The sequence below is a fragment of the Chlorocebus sabaeus genome, chromosome 24 (assembly GCF_047675955.1).
Source record: "Chlorocebus sabaeus isolate Y175 chromosome 24, mChlSab1.0.hap1, whole genome shotgun sequence".
In the NCBI taxonomy this organism is placed as follows: Eukaryota; Metazoa; Chordata; class Mammalia; order Primates; family Cercopithecidae; genus Chlorocebus; species Chlorocebus sabaeus.
Genome location: NC_132927.1, coordinates 67719586 through 67738218, shown reverse-complemented (window position 1 = coordinate 67738218; position 18633 = coordinate 67719586). Strand labels below are relative to the sequence as shown.

General features: G+C 48.0%; 1 protein-coding gene and 1 pseudogene across 4 annotated transcripts in view; one reads left to right on the top strand and one right to left on the bottom strand.

Annotated features, from left to right (window-relative positions):
- Nucleotides 1-9555: 9555 nt before the first annotated feature.
- On the bottom strand, nt 9556-11412 carry LOC119619072 (COX assembly mitochondrial protein homolog pseudogene; annotated as a pseudogene).
- A 138-nt stretch (nt 11413-11550) lies between these two features.
- Nucleotides 11551-18633, top strand: part of CCDC88C (coiled-coil domain containing 88C) — a 146953-nt gene continuing 139870 nt past the window's right edge. For 2 of the 4 annotated variants that reach the window (XM_037984403.2, XM_037984404.2), the window contains exons 1-2: nt 11554-11741; nt 12532-12632. In XM_037984403.2, coding sequence (XP_037840331.2) covers nt 11682-11741; nt 12532-12632 — 161 coding nt within the window. In that variant the 5' untranslated portion in view covers nt 11554-11681. Of the gene's footprint in view, nt 11742-11812; nt 12385-12531; nt 12633-18633 lie in introns of those variants that run through there. The other 2 variants (XM_007987601.3, XM_037984401.2) reach the window with 2 other exon arrangements.

The window sequence follows — 18633 nt, the reverse complement described above, 5'->3', positions numbered from 1 at the left end:
GGGAGACTGAGGCACGAGAATCACTTGAACCTGGGAGATAGAGTATATTAGTTTGTTCTCATGCTGCTAATAAAGACATACTCAAGACTGGGTAATTTATACAGAAAAGAGGTTTAATTGACTTACAGTTCCACATGGTTGGGGAGGCCTCACAATCATGGAAGAAGGTGAATGAGGAGCGAAGTCACATCTTATACGGCAGCAGGCAAGAAAGCTTGTGCAGGGGAACTCCCATTTATAAAACCATCAGATCTCATGAGATTTATTCACTACTGTGAGAACAGTATGGGGGAAAGCACCCCCATGATTCAATTATCTCCACCTACTCCCACCCTTGACACGTGGGGATTACTACAATTCAAAGTGAGATTTGGGTGCGGACACAGAGCCAAGCCATATCATTTTGCCCCTGGCCCCTCCCAAATCTCATGTCCTTCATATTTCAAAACCAATCATGCCTTCCCAACAGTCCCCCAAAGTCTTAACTCATTTCAGCATTAACCCAAAAGTCCACAGTCCAAAGTCTCATCTGAGACAAGGCAAGTCCCTTCTGCCTATGAGCCTGTAAAATCAAAAGCAAGTTAGTTACTTCCTAGATACAATGGGGATACAGGCATTGGGTAAATACACCTGTTCCAAACGGGAGAAATTGGCCAAAACCAAGGGGCTACAGGCACCATGCAAGTCCAAACTCCAGCAGGGCAGTCATTAAATCTTAAAGCTCCAAAATGGTCTCCTTTGACTCCATGTCTCACATCCAGGTCACACTGATACAAGAGGTAGGTTTTTATGATCTTGGGCAGCTCCACCCTGTGGCTTTGCAGGGTACAGCCCCACTCTTGGCTGCTTTCATTGGCTGGTGTTGAGTGTCCGTGGCTTTTCCAGGCCACAGCTTTCCCAAAGTCCAAGCTGTTGGTGGTCTACCATTCTGTGATCCAGAGGACAGTGACCCTCCTCTCACAGCTCTACTAGTTGGTGCCCTTGGCTCACTGCAACCTCTGCCTCCTAGGTTCAAGCAATTCTTCTGCCTCAGCCTCCCAAGTAGCTGGAATTACAGGTACACGCCACCTCACCTGGCTACTCTTTGTATTTTTAGTAGAGATGGGGTTTTGCTATGCTGACCAGGCTGGTCTCGAACTCCTGCCCAATACCAGGTTGAAGCTGCCAAAGTTTGGGGCTTTACCCTCTGAAGCAATGGCCTGAGCTCTACACTAGCCCCTTTTAGCCATGGCTGGGACACAGGGCACCAAGTCCCCAGATTACACAAAGCAACGGGGTCCTGAATCCAGCCCAGGAAACCATGTTTTCCTCCTAGGCCTCCAGGCTTGTGATGAGAGGGGCTGCCATGAAGACCTCTGACATGTTCTGGAGACATTTTCTCCATTGTCTTAGTGATTAACGTTTGGCTCCTCGTTACTTATGCAAATTTCTGCAGTGGGTTGAATTTTCCCCTCAGAAAATGGGCTTTCTTTTCTGTTGCATCACCAGGCTGCAAATTTTCCTAACTTTTATGCTCTACTTCCCTTTTAAACAGAAGTTCTAATTCCAAACCATATCTTTGTGAATACATAAAACAATTTTTTTTTTTTTTTTTTTCAGACTGAGTCTCACTTTTTTTCAAGTCTTGCTCTTCTTTTTCTTTCGAGACTGAGTCTCACCCAGTCTGGAGTGGCACAATCTTGGTTCACTGCAACCTCTACCTCCTTAGGTTCAAGCAATTCTTGTGCCTCAGCCTCCCAAGTAGCTGGAACACCACCTCACCTGGCTAATCTTTGTATTTTTAGTAGAGATGGGATTTTGCTATGTTGGCCAGGCTGGTCTTGAACTCCTGACCTCAAATGATCCACCTGCATCCCAAAGTGCTGGAATTACAGGCACGAGCCACCATGCCTAGCCAAGACTAATGCTTTTAATGACACCTAAATCACCTCTTGAATGCTTTGCTGCTTTCTTCTGACAGATACCCTAAATTATCTCTCTCAAATTCAAAGTTTCACAGATCTCTAGGGCAGGAGCAAAATGCTGCCAGTCTCTTAGTGCTAAAGCATAACAAGAGTGACCTTTACTCCAGTTGCCAACAAGTTCCTCATCTCCATCTGAGACCACCTCAGCCGGGACCTTATTGTCCTGATCACTATCAGCATTTTGGTCAAAGCCATTCAAAACTCTCTAGGAAGTTCCAAACTTTCCCACATCTTCCTGTCTTCTTCTGAGACCTCCAAACTGTTCCAACCTCTACCTATTGCCCAGTTCCAAAGTTGCTTCCACATTTTTGAGTATCTTTAAGGTAGCACCCCACTACCTGGTACCAATTTACTGTGTTAGTCTGTTCTCACACTGCTGATAAAGACATACCTGAGACTGGGGAATTTATAAAGGAAAGAAGTTTAATGGACTCACAGTTCCACATGGCTCGGGAGGCCTCACAATTGTGGCAGAAGGCAAATGAGGAACAAAGTCACATCTTACATGGCGGCAGGCAAGAGAGCTTGTGCACAGGAACTCCCATTTATAAAACCATCAGATCTCGTGAGACTTATCCACTACCATGAGAACAGTATGGGGGAAACTGCCTCCATGATTCAATTATCTCCACCTGGCCCTGCCCTCGACATGTGGGGATTATTACAATTCAAGGCGAGATTTGGGTGGGGACACAAAGCCAAACCATATCACGGAGGTTGCAGTGAGCCAAGATTGCACCACGGCACTCCAGCCTGAGTGACAGAGTCTCTGTCTCAAAAAAAAAAAAAAAAAAGAAAGAAAAAAGAAAGGCAGAAAGAAAAGCAAACCTAGTCAAGGCCCAGTCCAGCTTTAACCCTTTTGATGGCTCCCGCCTTTCCTCAAGATAAAGTCCGAACTCCTGGACTAAGCCCATTGGCCCTTTCACAAGCTGGGCCCTGCCCGCCTCCCCCATATCCCAGTAACATCACCTCGCTCTGTGTCTCGGCAGTGTGGGGCTGCCTGTGGTTCCCACATGCCTTTCCACGTGGTGTGCCCTCTGCCTAGAATGTCCTTACTGTGGAGTCCTAGCAAGGGAAAATGAGCTAGGCTTAGCGGGACCAGGGGAAAGCAAAAAGAGAAAGCAGATAAGCTGTTAAGTCAGCCTTTGTTTATGGTCCGGGACACACAGCTCTCCTTCACGAATAACTCACAATCTTCCTGCACCCAACTTATCAGCAGACCCTCGGCTAATAGAAAAATGCAAGTTAGCTCACTGCAACCTTGGCATTATCAACACTGCACAAAGCTCTCTTCAGCGCACAGCACAAGAGCATACCGTAAAATCCCCAGCAAGCCTTCGTCTCTTTGCAGTCAGCTCTTCACTTGCTGACCTGCCCATTGCTTCCTTGCAACAGGTTTTCCTAGTTTCTCTAATAAACCTGCCTTTCCTTACCTACAACTGTCTTAGTAACCTGTTTTTACTACCCTCACAACAGTGGCCCCAGAAAGTTGCCACATGCAACATTTCCCACCTATCTGCAGGACAAGCTTTTATTCAGCCTGAAGTACTCTGGCCAAATGTCATATCTCCAGCAAAGCCTTTCACAATTCCCCAAAAGAAGTTAAGGTGTAAACACACTCTCCATTGTACTATTTCTGTACCTTATACATGCTTTCCAAGATGCTGTCCTTCCTATGCACCATCAAGCTCTTAAAATCAAGGGTCACATCTAGTCTTCATTATGTTGTCACTGAAGACACAGTTCTGAGCTGACACATAGCTTTACAATACAGCTTATTTCTTCAGTGCCTGTGATCAGGAAGAGAGAGCATGGAACCATTCAGGATGCCTGGCTCTTAGTCCCAAATCTAAATTTGCTCAGCCAATTTAGGCAGATCACATTAATTAGACTCTCTTTTCCATTGAGATGTTATGATAAATGATAGTATAAGTGAGAATGCTTTGAAAAATATCAAGTGCTATAAATGTAACAATTTAATAATTTCAATGATCAAAAAAGCCACTTTTCATTGAACACTTAGGATGTACCAGGCGCTTTACATAGATTATTCCTCATTCTGACAGCATTCCTGGGAGGGAGGTAGCAGGAGCCACATTGTGTAGACAAGAAAACCATTGCTAAGAGACATTAAGAATTTATTTCAAGCCACACTGCTAGTAGACGGCATAGCCAGGACTGAAATCCATATCTCTGGTGACCCCAAATTTATGCATTTTCTAGTAAGGTTTCATGTAAGGTTGTCTTATTACATAAAACTATACTGTATGGCCGGGCGCGGTGGCTCACGCCTGTAATCCCAGCACTTTGGGAGGCCGAGGCGGGCGGATCATGAGGTCAGGAGATCGAGACCATCCTGGCTAACACGGTGAAACCCCGTCTCTACTATAAATACAAAAAATTAGCCGGGTGTGGTGGCGGGCGCCTGTAGTCCCAGCTGCTCGGGAGGCTGAGGCAGGAGAATAGCGTGAACCCGGGAGGCAGAGCTTGCAGTGAGCCGAGATTGCGCCACCGCACTCCAGCCTGGGCAACAAAGCGAGACTCCGTCTCAAAAAAAAAAAAAAAAAAAGAATTTATTTCAAGCCACACTGCGAGTAGACGGCATAGCCAGGACTCAAATCCATATCTCTGGTGACCCCAAATTTATGCATTTTCTAGTAAGGTTTCATGTAAGGTTGTCTTATTACATAAAACTATACTGTATGGCTGGGCGTTGTGGCTCACGCCTGTAATCCCTGCATTTTGGGAGGCTGAGGCAGGTGCGTCACTTGAAGTCAGTTCAAGACCAGCCTGGCCAACATAGTGAAACTCTGTCTCTATTAAAAACACAAAAATTAGCTGGGTGTGGTGGTGCACACCTGTAGTCCCAGCTACACAGGTGGCTGAGGCAGAATTGCTTGAACCTGGAGGCCGAGGTTGCAGCAAGCGGACATTGCATGAGAGTGAGACTCCGTCTCAAGAAAAAAAAACTGTATTGTATTATCCAGTTTCAGATGCATCTAGCATCATAATACATGATTGAACTTTTATTATTTTTACTTTTTTGCATATAACTTTTAAAAATGCAGATGGTTTAAATTTATCTGTGATTATTTCTTACTCCTTTTTTTTTTTTTTTTGAGACAGTGTCTTGCTGTGTTGCCCAGGCTGGGGTGCAATGGCATGATCATGGCTCACTGCAGCCTCGACCTCTTGAGCTCAAGTGATCCTCCCACCTCAGCCTCCCGAGTAGCTAGGACTACAGGTGCACACCACCACACCCAGCTAATTTTTAGATTTTTTGTAGAGACGGGGTCTCACTATATTTGCTCAGTCTGGTTTTGAACTGGGCTCAGGCAGTCTCCTGCCTTGGCCTCCACAAGTGTTGGGATTACAAGCATTAACCACCACACCTGGCCTCTTACTTTTTTTTTTTTTTTTTTTTTTTTGAGACGGAGTCTCACTCTGTCGCCCAGGCTGGAGTGCAGTGGCCGGATCTCAGCTCACTGCAAGCTCCGCCTCCTGGGTTTAGGCCATTCTCCTGCCTCAGCCTCCCGAGTAGCTGGGACTACAGGTGCCCGCCACCTCACCCGGCTAGTTTTTTTGTAATTTTAGTAGAGACAGGGTTTCACCATGTTAGCCAGGATGGTCTCGATCTCCTGACCTCGTGATCTGCCCGTCTCGGCCTCCCAAAGTGCTGGGATTACAGGCTTGAGCCACCGCGCCTTGCCTCTTACTGTTTCTTGAGAGCAGGTTCGTGTCTTGTTTGAAGTGCTTATCATAATGTTTAGCACTTAGCAGAAATTCTATAATGTTTATTTTTAAATTTTTAAATACTGTTAGTCTTTAGGTTCAACTCTATGAAATTGCCATTTTTGTAGGCCCAAATTTGACAAATATCAGCATTTTCATGATTTAAACTATATCCTTAAGAAAAAGTTAAAGGAAAAATAAATTCGTTGAAAATATGTTTACTTGAGCATCCTGGTTTCCAATATCACGTGTATACTTCAGCATTTCCATGTTTTTTTGTTCGTTTGTTTGAGACAGAGTCTTGCTCTGTCACCCAGGCTGAAGTGCAATGGTGTGATCTTGGCTAACTGCAACCTCTGCTTCCTGGGTTCAAGCGATTCTCCTGCCTCAGCCTCCCGAGTAGCTGGGACTACAGGTGCGTGCCACCACGCTTGGCTAATTTTTTTTTTTTTTTTTTTTTAGTAGAAACGGAGTTTCACCGTGTTAGCCAGGATGGCCTTGAACTCCTGACCTCATGATCCACCCAAAGTGTTGGGATTACAGGCGTGAGCCCACTGCGCCCAGCTGTATTTCCATGTTTTAGTGTATTATTTCCTATTCTCAAGAAAAAAAAAATCTTTGAAATAGGTTGAAATGTTCCCCAAAATATCAGTGTCACATTAACAAGCAGCAGGTTGAAACATACTCTCCTATGCCTTGCATCCCAAAGGACCCCAAATCCTTTATGCTTTTCCTGAATTTGACAATAATATTAATTCCCAATTTTTTTTTTAGACGGAGTCTCTCTCTGTCGCCCAGGCTGGAGTGCAGTGGTGCAGTCTCGGCTCACTACAACCTCCGCCTCCGGGGTTCAAGCAATTTTCCTGCCTCAGCCTCCTGAGTGGCTGGGATTACAGGTGCATGCCACCATGCCTGGCTAATTTTTGTATTTTTAGTAGAAACAGGGTTTCATCATGTTGGTCAGGCTGGTCTCAAACTCCCAGCCTCGTGATCCACCCGCTTCGGCCTCCCAAAGTGCTGGAATTACAGGTGTGAGCCACTGCACCCGGCCTAATTTCCAATATTTTAATAATGTTCCAGCCCAGCATGGTGGCTCATGCCTGCAATCCCAGCATTTTGGGAGGCCGAGGCAGGAGGATCACTTCAGCTCAGGAGTTTGAGATCAGCCTGGGCAACACAGCAACCTTGTCTCTACTAAGAATTAAAAAATTAAAAAAAAAAATTATCCGGACATGGTGGGGCTCACCTGCAGTCCTAGCTACTAAGAAGCCTGAGGCAGGAGGATCACTTGAGCCCAGGAGACTGAGGCTGCAGTGAGCTGTGATTGCTCAGCCATTGCATTTCTAGCCTGGGCAACAGAGCGAGACTGTTTCAAAAATAAATAAACAAAAATAAATAAATAAGTAAAATAATGTTCCAAAACGTCAGATCTGTGACAATATAAAACGATCACAGAATATAGTTTTTTGTGGCCAGCCATGGTGGCTCACACCTGTAATCCCAGCACTTTGGGAGGCCGAGGTGGGCAGATCACCTGAGATTAGGAGTTTGAGAACAGCCTGGCCAACATGGTGAAACTTCGTCTCTACTAAAAATACAAAAATTAGCTTGGTGTGGTAGTGCACACCTGCAGTTCCGGCTACCTGGGAGGCTGAGCCAGGAGAATAGCTTGACCCCTGGGAGACAGAGGTTGCAGTGAGCCAAGATTGTGCTACTGCACTCCAGCCTGGGCGACAGAGCAAGACTCAGTCTCGGAAAAAAAAAAAAAAAAAAAAAAAAAAAAGCTATTCCCTCACCCCACCCAAAGTTGTAGGAACAATGTAGAAATTAGAAATGTAGTAAAGTAGAAATGCCAATAGCTAACACTGCTGAGTCAGTATTTTCTGAGAGGGTAGAAAATTCCTTTATCAGAAGAATACAAAATACTGCTTCTATCCAGGAAGCAATGTATTATAAGCAATAGATACATTTATATCCAGAGATTAACAAGGAAAAACTTAAAAATGAAGAGTTAAGGTTCAGATGGATGGAGTGAAAGCCAAGGATGTTCTGGAAGGATGGAGGGGGAGTGGGACTCTCTGTGTAGTGGTCAGTGGAGGGTCTGTGCATTTGCTCCTTGAAGCTTATGCCCCAGCCCGATGCAGACTTCGGGAAAACAGTTTTTATTAAAGCAGGGGTAGCAGAATGGGGCGGAAGATGAGGAAGAGACAGTGATTATATATCTCCACAAAGCTTTATGGCTTCCACAATCTTTTTACATGCATCACCTTGAGCTTTAATATTGTCTTGTCACATCATATGGGGAAAACGGTCTTATCCTGATTTTGCAGATTAAGTGACTTCTAGGAGGTAACGTGTCCAGGCCATCCAGTCCTTTGAAGCCTTCCAACCCTGCTACCTGGGGCACCATCCAGTGTACCTGCCCCATTGCCTCCTAGGGAACAAGGGAGCTGAGTTAGATCCTTTGAACAATGACCGGCTGGTGGCGTGGTCAAGCCACGGCATGGTGGCAGATACATCAATGATTATGAACCAACACAGCAGCTAACTGACCCCAAAGCAAACATTCCTGACATGGCTGTGGCCCAGGGCCTTGTCAATGTCCCCAGGGGAAAATTCCCTCGCTAGGATGGGAAAAGTCTCACAACTGTCAAAAGGCATTTGTCCACTGTATTTCTTAGTGTGAGAGAGTAAGCTTACTCAATAAATGTGTGTGTGTGTGTGTGTGTGTGTGTGTGTGTGGGTGGGTTTTTTTTGTTTTTTTTGAGACAGAGTCTTGCTCTGTCACCCAGGCTGGAGGGCAATGGTGCAATCTCAGCTCACTGCAACCTTCACCTCCCAGGTTCGAGTGATTCTCAGCCTCCGGAGTCGCTGGGATCACAGGTGTGCACCACCATGCCCAGCTTATTTTTCTTTTTCTTTTTTTTTTTTTTTTTGGCCAGGCTGGTCTGGAACGCTTGGGCTGATGTGATCCACCCACTTCGGCCTCCCAAAATGCTGGGATTACAGGTGTGAGGCACTGCACCTGGCCTCAACAAATAACTTTAAAGATCCCTCATCCTTGTCTTTCCAAACAATTTGGAAAAATAACTTTGGCTGCATCTGCACCCCTTACTTTTTTGCTTGCTTCCAAGCAAAGAGTGGTGTTTGTACACATTATACCTATTTTTGAACTAACTTAAATTATGAGCAACTAAGGAACTTTTTTTTTTTTTTTTTTTTGAGACGGAATCTCACCCAGGCTGGAGTGCAGTGGCCGGATCTCAGCTCACTGCAAGCTCCGCCTCCCAGGTTTACCGCCATTCTCCTGCCTCAGCCTCCCGAGTAGCTGGGACTACAGGCGCCCACCACCTCGCCCGGCTAGTTTTTTTGTATTTTTTTTTTTAGTAGAGACGGGGTTTCACCGTGTTAGCCAGGATGGTCTCCATCTCCTGACCTCATGATCCGCCCGTCTCGGCCTCCCAAAGGAACATTTTTTAAATAAAAAATTTTTAGCCGGGCGTGGTGGCTCACGCCTGGAATTCCAGCACTTTGGGAGGCCAAGGCAGGCGGATCATGAGGTCAGGAGATCGAGACCATCCTGGCTAACACGGTGAAACCCCATCTGTACTAAAAAATACAAAAAATTAGCTGGGCGTGGTGGCCGGCGCCTGTAGTTCCAGCTACTTGTCAGGCTGAGGCAGGAGAATGGCGTGAACCCAGGAGGCGGAGCTTGCAGTGAGCAGAGATCACGCCACTGCACTCCAGCCTGGGCGACAGAGCAAGATTCCGTCTCTTAAAAAAAAAAAGATTTTTATTTCAGATAAAATTAATATTTCCATAATTAGGATACACACATAATTAGCAAACACACATTCTTGAGTCCATTGTTTAAGGTTTATTCTATAAACGACTTCCATGAATATTAGAGTTCCTGAATGTCATCTGAATATTTGTCTACACACTTGTGGGCAGCTTCTGTAGCCTTTTTTTGTAGAAATTCCAGTTTTTCTGAATTCTTCCTTTTCCTTCAGGTATTCCATTTTGTATTGTTCATAAAAAGCTGGGTCATTATAGTGAGCTGTTAGACATTCTTTCAATGCAGAATTTCTTTCCAGCATTTTACTACCATAAGGACTGCAGAGTTCTTGCAACATTTGGTAAAATCTTGAACTTGTCAGAAGACCTCTCTCTGGTCTTTTCTCTCATTATTTTAGGGATCAAAATATCTTTTTCGACATGTCTGAGATGCTGCTCCAAAAACCTGTAGTGTCTTCCCATTGTTTTTGGTATAAAAATCAAACTCCTTGAAATGGTTTACAGGACATTTCATGGTTCACAGCTGAAACTCCTCCACAGCTATGGCACACACTCCTCTTTGATCTCAATTCTTCTTTCTTGTGGTCTTTGCTTAAGCCACTGTTCTTCAAATTTCACAGAGCAATCATTAGAGTTGTTAAATTAATCCGCGTGGTGGAGAGCCATTGCTGCGGGTTGAGAAGCAATTAAGGAACTCTTCTAATGAACTTCTGGTGCACAACAAAACCATGTGGTCTCGAAATTTTAGTTCCTCCGCAGTCCCCCATTGTCTTTTATGCTACCCCGCCTTCCACAGTCTCTAGGGACCCCTAACGGCCCTCCTTGGCTCTCAGGCCATAATCTCACAACCCTCCCCAGCCCAACGGGGTCTGCCAGCGCTGGGCTGTAATACCACGCGCCACCAGCAGATGCCGCAGCCCCAACACTTCACAAAGCCGACTTTCAAAATTACCACCAAGCCTGTCGACAGCCATTTAGTGCCTGCTGTATACTTGCCAAGCGCTACACAGGGCGCTTCGGGTCAACCCCGCACCGGTTGGCCCAGCTGGGAAATGCGGCGATCGTGTGGGTTAAATTAGTAAAATGGTCTACAGTGCTTTGAACAATGACCGGCTGGTGGTGTGAAATTATTACCAGGCCGAGACCAGCCTGGGGCCGGCTCCTGCCTCGTGCCGTCCCGCATGGAGGTCCGGCCCCTGGGCCTGCCTTCCAGCCAGTTGGGGCCTTTGCCCTTTTTCTGTCGCCTGCCACTAAGCTGCTGCTAGGAACCCCGGCTGGAATTTAGCTCGCCTCCGGCAAAGTGGTGGGGGCGGGCCCGGGTCGGGGAGGCCACATCACCTGCTTCCTGCAGGAACTTTTAGAAGGCAGGCAGCCCGGAAGATGGCACGGTAGGGCGCGATGGGCCGCGCCCCTATGGCCTAAACTCAACATAAAGTTTCCCCCTTTGCCCTCTGGCCCGGCCCCAGGGTCGGGGCGCGTTTCTCGCGCCGGGCACAACCGTGAGAAGCGCGGGTTTGCGGGGCCTCTTGGCTGTACCTGGGGCTACACCTGCCAGGGGTCCGCAAAGGCGCAGGGCCGAGCTCCCCAAGACCGGAACCGGCGGCGGCCTGGCGTCTACCTCGGAGAGCAGAGCAACCTCGGAGGACAGGGCGTCCCAGCTCCCGGCGCGCACCAGTGCCCGCGCGCCCCAGTCCGCACGTGGCGCTCGGGCCCCGGCTGCAGGCGCACGCGCGCAGGGAGGCGCCACGTGCTGGGGCTCCACACGCCGGGAGGCTGCGCTCAGCTAGGGCGCGCAGTCCCACGGGCGGGGAACCGGGCGCCGCGACCCACCCGGCGCGGGCCACCAGCCCCCTCCCAGCGCCCCGCGTAGCCGCGTCCCGCGCCCGGGCTCTCGGGCTCCCGGGCTGGCACCGCGAGGCGGCGCGGCGGTCGCCCAGGGCCGCCGAGGGGCGGGGCCGCCCGCATTGTTCCTCCCCGAGCGGCGGGCCCTCCCCTTCCCCCAGACCCGGGCGGGGCGCGGGGCCGCCGAAGCCGCGGAACGTGGGCTCGCGCGCCCCGCCTTTGTCTCCCGGGCGCGAGCCGCAGCAGCTCCGCGCCCGGTGCTCGCTGCGGAGCCGTTTTGTGCCGCGGCGCGGGGGAACGGGGACTCGGGGCGGGAGGTGCGGAGCCGGCGGGCGCAGCCTCAGCATGGACGTGACCGTCTCGGAGCTCCTGGAGCTCTTCCTGCAGAGCCCGCTGGTGACCTGGGTGAGTGTGCCTGGCTCCCCGCCCCTTTGTTGGTGCACCGGCTCCTCTCTAGCCCGGCGGGGGGACGTCGCAGACCTGACTCGGCCGGGGCCCCGGGGCCGCTAGGGACGCAGCAAGTGGCTCCCGGCCGGAGTTGGGGCCGCGTCCTGGAGTCCGGAGCTTTTAAACTCTGGAGCCGGCGCCCCTGTTCTGCGTCCAGCGCGGCACCCCGCCGCGCTTTCGGCCGGGCCGGGAGCCGGGCGGCTACACCTGTTCCCGCCGGGGCGCTAGGCTGGCGGCCTCGGGGCGGACCGGGTCCCAGTGGTCACTCCTGTCCCCGGGGTTTAGCCACTACCGAAGAGGACCCCATTCTTCGCAACCAAATATCTCGTGTAGTTTTTCTGAATCCCTCACACCAGCCGGTGGATGGCGGTGACGGGTGGGGAATGGGGGGCGCCGAGTGGGAACGTGAACAGACTGGGGTGGGCGCACTGATTTACAATGGATTTGAGACGTGAGACATTTATTGAAAACTCCTGTCTTTTTTTTTTTTTTTTCTCCTGCCCTGGAACGCAGGAGAAAAGTGGCGAGGAAGTTCTCCTCCTCCTGTCCCGTGTCTGTTGCCCGGCGCAGGGAGGGGAGAGAGGCCCTGGGAGAAGGCCAGGTTCGGTCCCTCCTGAAGGGTGGGGTGGGCGTGGGGGACCCCTTTCTGCTCACACTGACCCGGCCCGTCTCTGCCTGGGAGAGCTTCGGACCGTTTGTGCGCTTGGGGTGACTTCCTGTCTTTCTCTCCTCGTCCCCCTCCCGGCAGGTGAAAACTTTTGGCCTGTTTGGAAGCGGCAACCAGGACAACCTGACTATGTACATGGATTTAGTGGACGGCATCTTTTTGAACCAAATCATGCTGCAAATGTAAGTTACCTTCTTCTCGGAGAAAGGAAAGAATGGTGCGTTAGAAAGTTTGAGAGTAGAAAAGGAGTGGAAGGTTGCATGGCCGAGTGTGTGTGGGGTGGCGGGTGGTTCTCTGAAGATAGAGACGCTGGCATCTCAGTGTTAACGTGCCTAGTGGCGTTAATACTGAGTATTAGTATTAACTAATACTAATAGGTGTTTGAAGAACTCCAGGACAGTGGGTTGGGCAGTTCGTTTGAGGAAGGAAATTTGGAATTGAATGACTGCCGTTTACCTGGTGGAGATAGTGCAGTTGACTTCAAACTCAAGGACTTAATTGTGGTTTGAGCAATGAAATGAAAAAGTTCCCTTTTGAAGGGCAAGGAACTGTAACGGAGAGTGTCTGGTTACAGGAAGTGTCGGGGTGGGCCCAGGCATCCGAGGGTTACTATAAAGTTTCATTTTAGATGAGGTCGCCTGTGTTTCTGAGCTCCTTTACATTTCACCTTCCTTTTTCAGTTGCCCCAGAGCAAGTGCAATTGATTAAGTCCCACTCTATGGACTGAGTTTAAAGTCACAGTGTTAGGAGGGGCCCAGGGAGTCAGAGGCCTTGGTGCTGTTTGTTTGGAAGCATGCAGCCTAAACAGGGGCTTGGTAGAAGTGACTCTTGCCAGCGAGTACATCTGACCACATCCTTTCCTGTTGCTGAGTTGTGCATGGCCTGTCTGATTGACAGCTTGCCACAGTGTAGGTGTTGGCTCCTACCTTTGCATTCTGTTTTTAACTCAGAAACTGCAGGGAACATCGGAACTGTGTCGGGGTGATTCACAGGCACTTGAAGCAAAATAAAACATCCTGATGTTCTCTGTGATCAGCCTTGTGTGCTCACCTATTCACCTACGACTGAGCAGCTTGTCATACTGGAGCATAAATCTATTAGCTAATGAGAGATCAGCTTCATTCGTGGCTCACAAAGGCAGAGGAGCAGTTTGCATTGGCATATCCAGAAAGTGGCTTAAATAAATTGCCTTAAATGGCCTGTTTAGAAAAAAATAATTCAAGAACCTTGCTCTTTTTTTTTTTTTTTTTTTGTGGAGGCGGAGTTTCGCTCTTGTTGCTCAGGCTGGAGTTCAATGGCCCGATCTCAGCTCACCACAACCTCTGCCTCCCAGGTTCAAGCGATTCTCCTACCTCAGCCTCCCTTGTAACTGGGATTACAGGCATGCGCCACCACGCCCAGCTAATTTTGTATTTTTAGTAGAGATGGGGTTTCTTCATGTTAGGCTGGTCTCAAACTCCCAACCTCAGGTGATCCGCCCACCTTGGCCTCCCAAAGTGCTGGAATTACAGGCATGAGCCACTGTGGTGCCCGGCCTCCTTTTGTTTTAATAAGTCATTTGATGTCACCCTGTTTAATGGTTTTGTTTTGTTTTGTTTAAGGTTCACAGCTGTGGGTGTAGGAAAAAAAGTCACTACCAATCTTACCAATCTTCAGAGTTTAATTAGATTCAAAAACATAAATCTGTTGCCAGCTTTGGCAGCACTTCTTATATAACTTTGTTGAAACTGAATTTTCCGGAAGCTGTCTCGTGACATATTCGAGTTCTAGCCACTCTCCCCTCATTCTGTGAGACCCTGAAAATTACTGGATTCCATTGGCGCAATGACCGGTGAAACTTCAACCTGTCCTTACCCAAGCCCAAGACTGTTTAATTAAAAAAACCAGCAGTATCCCCAGCCTTTTCATTCAGCTCCTACACCCAGGCAGAGGGGGGAACAAAAGCACTGGAACTGTTTCTCTTTCTTCCCTGACCTTTGGAATTCCTGAAGCGTTTCCCACTTGCTTGTAAATCAGGAAAGCCTGTTGGACCATTCCTTTGAGAAATGCCAGCTCATCACTTGTTCGCATTTGGCCTGTGGCTAAATTCAGGGGAGGGGCTTCTCCCCTTCCCTGGGCAATTTTAGATGTTCTCTCTCTGATATGCCAAGGTAATCATTCCAGAAGTGGGAACTGGTAAATTGTAGCTCTTAAGACTTCAAGAAGTGCTTCTGGGTCCCTCTGGATGGCTTGGCACAGAGGAAGGGAGCGTGGGGAGGCTGAATGGCTGACTTTCCAGAATGAGGAAAGAGAAGAGAGAGTGGCTGGGCATGGTTTCCTGCATGGGTGATCAGAATCACCCAGTTCCAGGTGATAGAAGTCAGAATAGTGTTTTTGCATCTGGAAGTGGTGAGGATTGACTGGAAGGGACCCAGGGGGTCCTTTTCGGGGCAGTTGAAATGTCCTTTAGAGTGGCTGGAATATGTTTCATTTTCCAAAACTCCTCAAATGATAACTGTATGCATTTCATGCTATGTAAAATCACCTCAACTAAAAAATGAACCCTGGCCCGTATCGGTCAGCCTACATAGCCAGCTGGGGTTCAGAGCCTTGGCCTCCCTCTTACCAGCAGTGTGACACTGGGTACGTTGCTCAGTGCCTCAGTTTCCTCATCTGTAAAATGGGATGTAAAGTACCTTCCTTAAGAGATGATTGTGAGGACAGAATGAAACCGTGTGTTAACATTTAGCTATTTGCTTATGTAGGTGCCATCTTAATCCAGAAAGGATTTGAGGCACCAAGTAAAAGTTTTTTTTAAATGTTTTTCCGGGCTACCTTTTCCCCTACATTCTTAGATCCTTGGATTACCCCACAGCTCTCAGCCCTTAGCCCTCTACCAGTGATGTCTAGGGCAACATTGGACCCTGTGACCCAAGTCCTAGCCCCGTGTTTAGACTGTGCTGCACTTGAGCCTCTGTTTTCACTTCTGCCAAATGGCAACATGCCACTAGCCAGCAGCTAAGGGGTAAGGCTGTTCTGCCTCATCTTCCATGCCAGTAGCTCCCAGACTGTGCTGTTTGCCTGTTTTGATTCCTTTGCCCCACGTTCATAGGACCTGAGGAAATCGCATTGAGCAGCACTGCTAACAGAGCTCAGATAAGAGGCTGTTACCTGACACCTCGGAGCCTTGTGGAGGTTGGCTGGGGGTCACGTGACTGCACCTGGCCATTGTCTCCGGCAACCCGAGAAGGCTGTTAGTAGTCTCTTGGCCCTGGTCTCCTGGTGACACCAGCACCTGGAAGCAGGGAAGCCCCATAGGTTCAGTTTTCTGGGGAGGCCCCGGGCTAGGAGAATTCATGAATGAAAGTGAGGCTTTGAGTGGCCTGGAGGGAGAGGCCTGGGGAATGCCTGCTCAATAGCTCCTCTGTCAACATGGTGTCTCTGGTACCTACCAGCAGCCAAGAGAAAAAGTTTGCTATGGTTAACTTTGGACACGTTTTTCATTCTCTTGTAGGAAAATTCTTTAAGAGCCTTAACCCTAGCATCAGGCAGACAAGTTCAAATCCCCACTCTGCCACTTCCTAGTGTTATTATGTTGGGCAAGTGACTGAACCTCTCTAAGCCTTGATTTCCTGATCTGTAATAAGGGGATGGTGTTTTACCAATTTGGGGGAGGTTTAAATAAAACTGTATGTATAGAAAAAGCCTAACATATGTCTATCATTGTGCAGATGAGGCCCAGATCTGAGTTTGTGTGTGTGCCTGTGTGTGTGACGTACGTACGTATACGCATGCCCTTAGCACTGTACATCTGTACTTGTGAGGGTGAACCTGGAACATGGCACTAGGGCTGACAGCTTGTGCCCTTTAAATTCAACCCTATTTGTTCAGGCTCCTTTGTGACCCCTGGTTCTAGCTGCAAAATTCAGGATACTGTGTTAATTATTCATAGGTTAGAAACATCCTCAGGGAAATGGGAGAGTTTCTTTACCTTCCAAAAAGCATTTGAAGGGTAACTTTTCCCCCAGTGCACTTGAAGGAGAGTTTGTGTTCCTCTTTTGCAGATGTAGAAGCTTAGGAGAAAAGGGCAAATTTTACTTTTTGGTTGAATGAATTTGTATTGGCGCAAAAATCTTGGGAAAAAACAATTTTTACTTATGAACTTCAGTAATTTCCATCTTTTGGCTGCAGTATATGACACATGGGGGCTTTGAGTCCTTAAAAATTACGCAAACAGGCTGGGTGCGGTGGCTCATGCCTGTAATCCCAGCACCTGGGGAGGCCGAAGTGGGCGGATCATGAGGTCAGGAGATGGAGACCATCCTAGCTAATATGGTGAAACCCCGTCTCTATTAAAAATACAAAAAAAATTAGCTGGGCATGGTGGCGAGTGCCTGTAGTCCCAGCTACTCGGGAGGCTGAGGCAGGAGAATGGCATGAACCTGGGATTGGGAGGTTGCAGTGAGCCAAGATCATGCCACTGCACTCCAGCCTGGGCAACAAAGCGAGACTCTATCTCAAAAAAAAAAAAAAAAAAAAACACAATTTATGTTCATCCTAGGAGAATAGGAACATATACAGATGAGCAAAATGAAAGTTGACCTGATTTTACCATGTGGATGTAGCGATGTCAATATTCTAGTGCCTTCCAAATGTTATCTGTGATATATATTAATACATGTCCTTAATGTATTAATATTTTTATACAAATATGGACTCATGCTATTGTTTTTTAGCATGGGTCCATATTTGTATAAAAATACATTAAACATGTATGAAAACATTTAGCATGTTTTTTAACCTGTGATAAATTACAGACATCTCTCTGTGTCAATACAGTTTCTTGATTTAGCTTTAAATTTAGGAAGTTTTTGGAATATGACCAAAAATTGGGGGCTGGCTTTCCCAAAGGAGGGGGGCAAGGTTATTGTAAGCCTAAATTATAGCTCTCTTTAAAATTCTAGCAAGAGTTAGTTTCCTTTCTTTTTTTTTTTTTTTTTTGAGATGGAGTCTCACTCTGTTGCACAGGCTTGAGTGTAGTGGCTTGATCTCAGCTCACTGCAGCCTCTGCCTCCCAGGTTCGGGTGATTCTCCTGCCTCAGCCTCCTGATTAGCTGGGATTACAGGCGCATGCCACTATGTCTGGCTCATTTTTGTATTTTCCGTAGTAGAGTCAGGTTTCACCATGTTGGCCAGGCTGGTCTCGAACTCCTGACCGCAAGTGATCCTCCCACCTCGGCCTCCCACAGTGCTGGGATTACAGGCATGAGCCATCGTGCCCGGCCAGCTTCTTTTTTTCTAGTGGGAAGTTTTTATGAAAGGGAGTCCCTGGGGGCCCACCCTTTAGACTTGGAATTCTTGGAACTCTTCAAGTTCCGACCAGCTACCATGTCTGTGTCCTGTCCTCCGTCATCCTGATACTAGAGTGCTGGCCTTTTATGTTTTAGGACTCTCATGTAAAGATGATTGTTGTTCTGAATGACAACTTTTGGGGAAGTGCAGTTGTGTAACGGTGGTAATAACATCTTCCTGTGGTACAGAAGCAAGTGCAGTCCAAGTTTGCTAATGCAGACGTGGGCTTCATGGAACCATATAGCGTTTCAGGGCCGGAAGGATTCTGTAGCCATTTTGCAGCTGAGCACACTGAAGCCCAGGGAACTTTGGCCAGGCTTGGGACCCGGACTAGAACCCATGTCTCCTGACTCCCATCTCCTGCAGCATGGAAAGGTGAGGGTTACGGGGGTGCTGGGCAGAGTGGAGATTGAGATGTGCCTGCCTTAACTGTAGTTGAGGCTTTTGTTTTGATTAGTGTCTTGATAGCCTCTCTTTACCCAAAAAGGCTTAGTTAAAGGAGAGAGTACTAATAATCACGATAAGTAGCTTAATTACTCATACAGTAAATGTCGGGTTTTTAGTGTTGTTTCAGTGAGCTATTTCTTCCAAGAACTGGGGAGAACAAAAGCAGGGATGGTCAGAGGCTTCTATGCTGTGATGTGAGGGGACTCCCAGGTTCCCGACCCTGAGTGTATGCTGTGCCTTTGCACGTGCTGGAGATGTCCACGATGCATACTGAGGTTTTCGGCTCCTGGCACTCCTGGGGTGGTCCCATCTGACTTCAGTGAAAGACAGGACTACAATGACAAAGGCAAAAAAAAGAAGAAACAAAAACAAAACAGAAAAAGTGCTGCATGTTCTCTGAGTTCT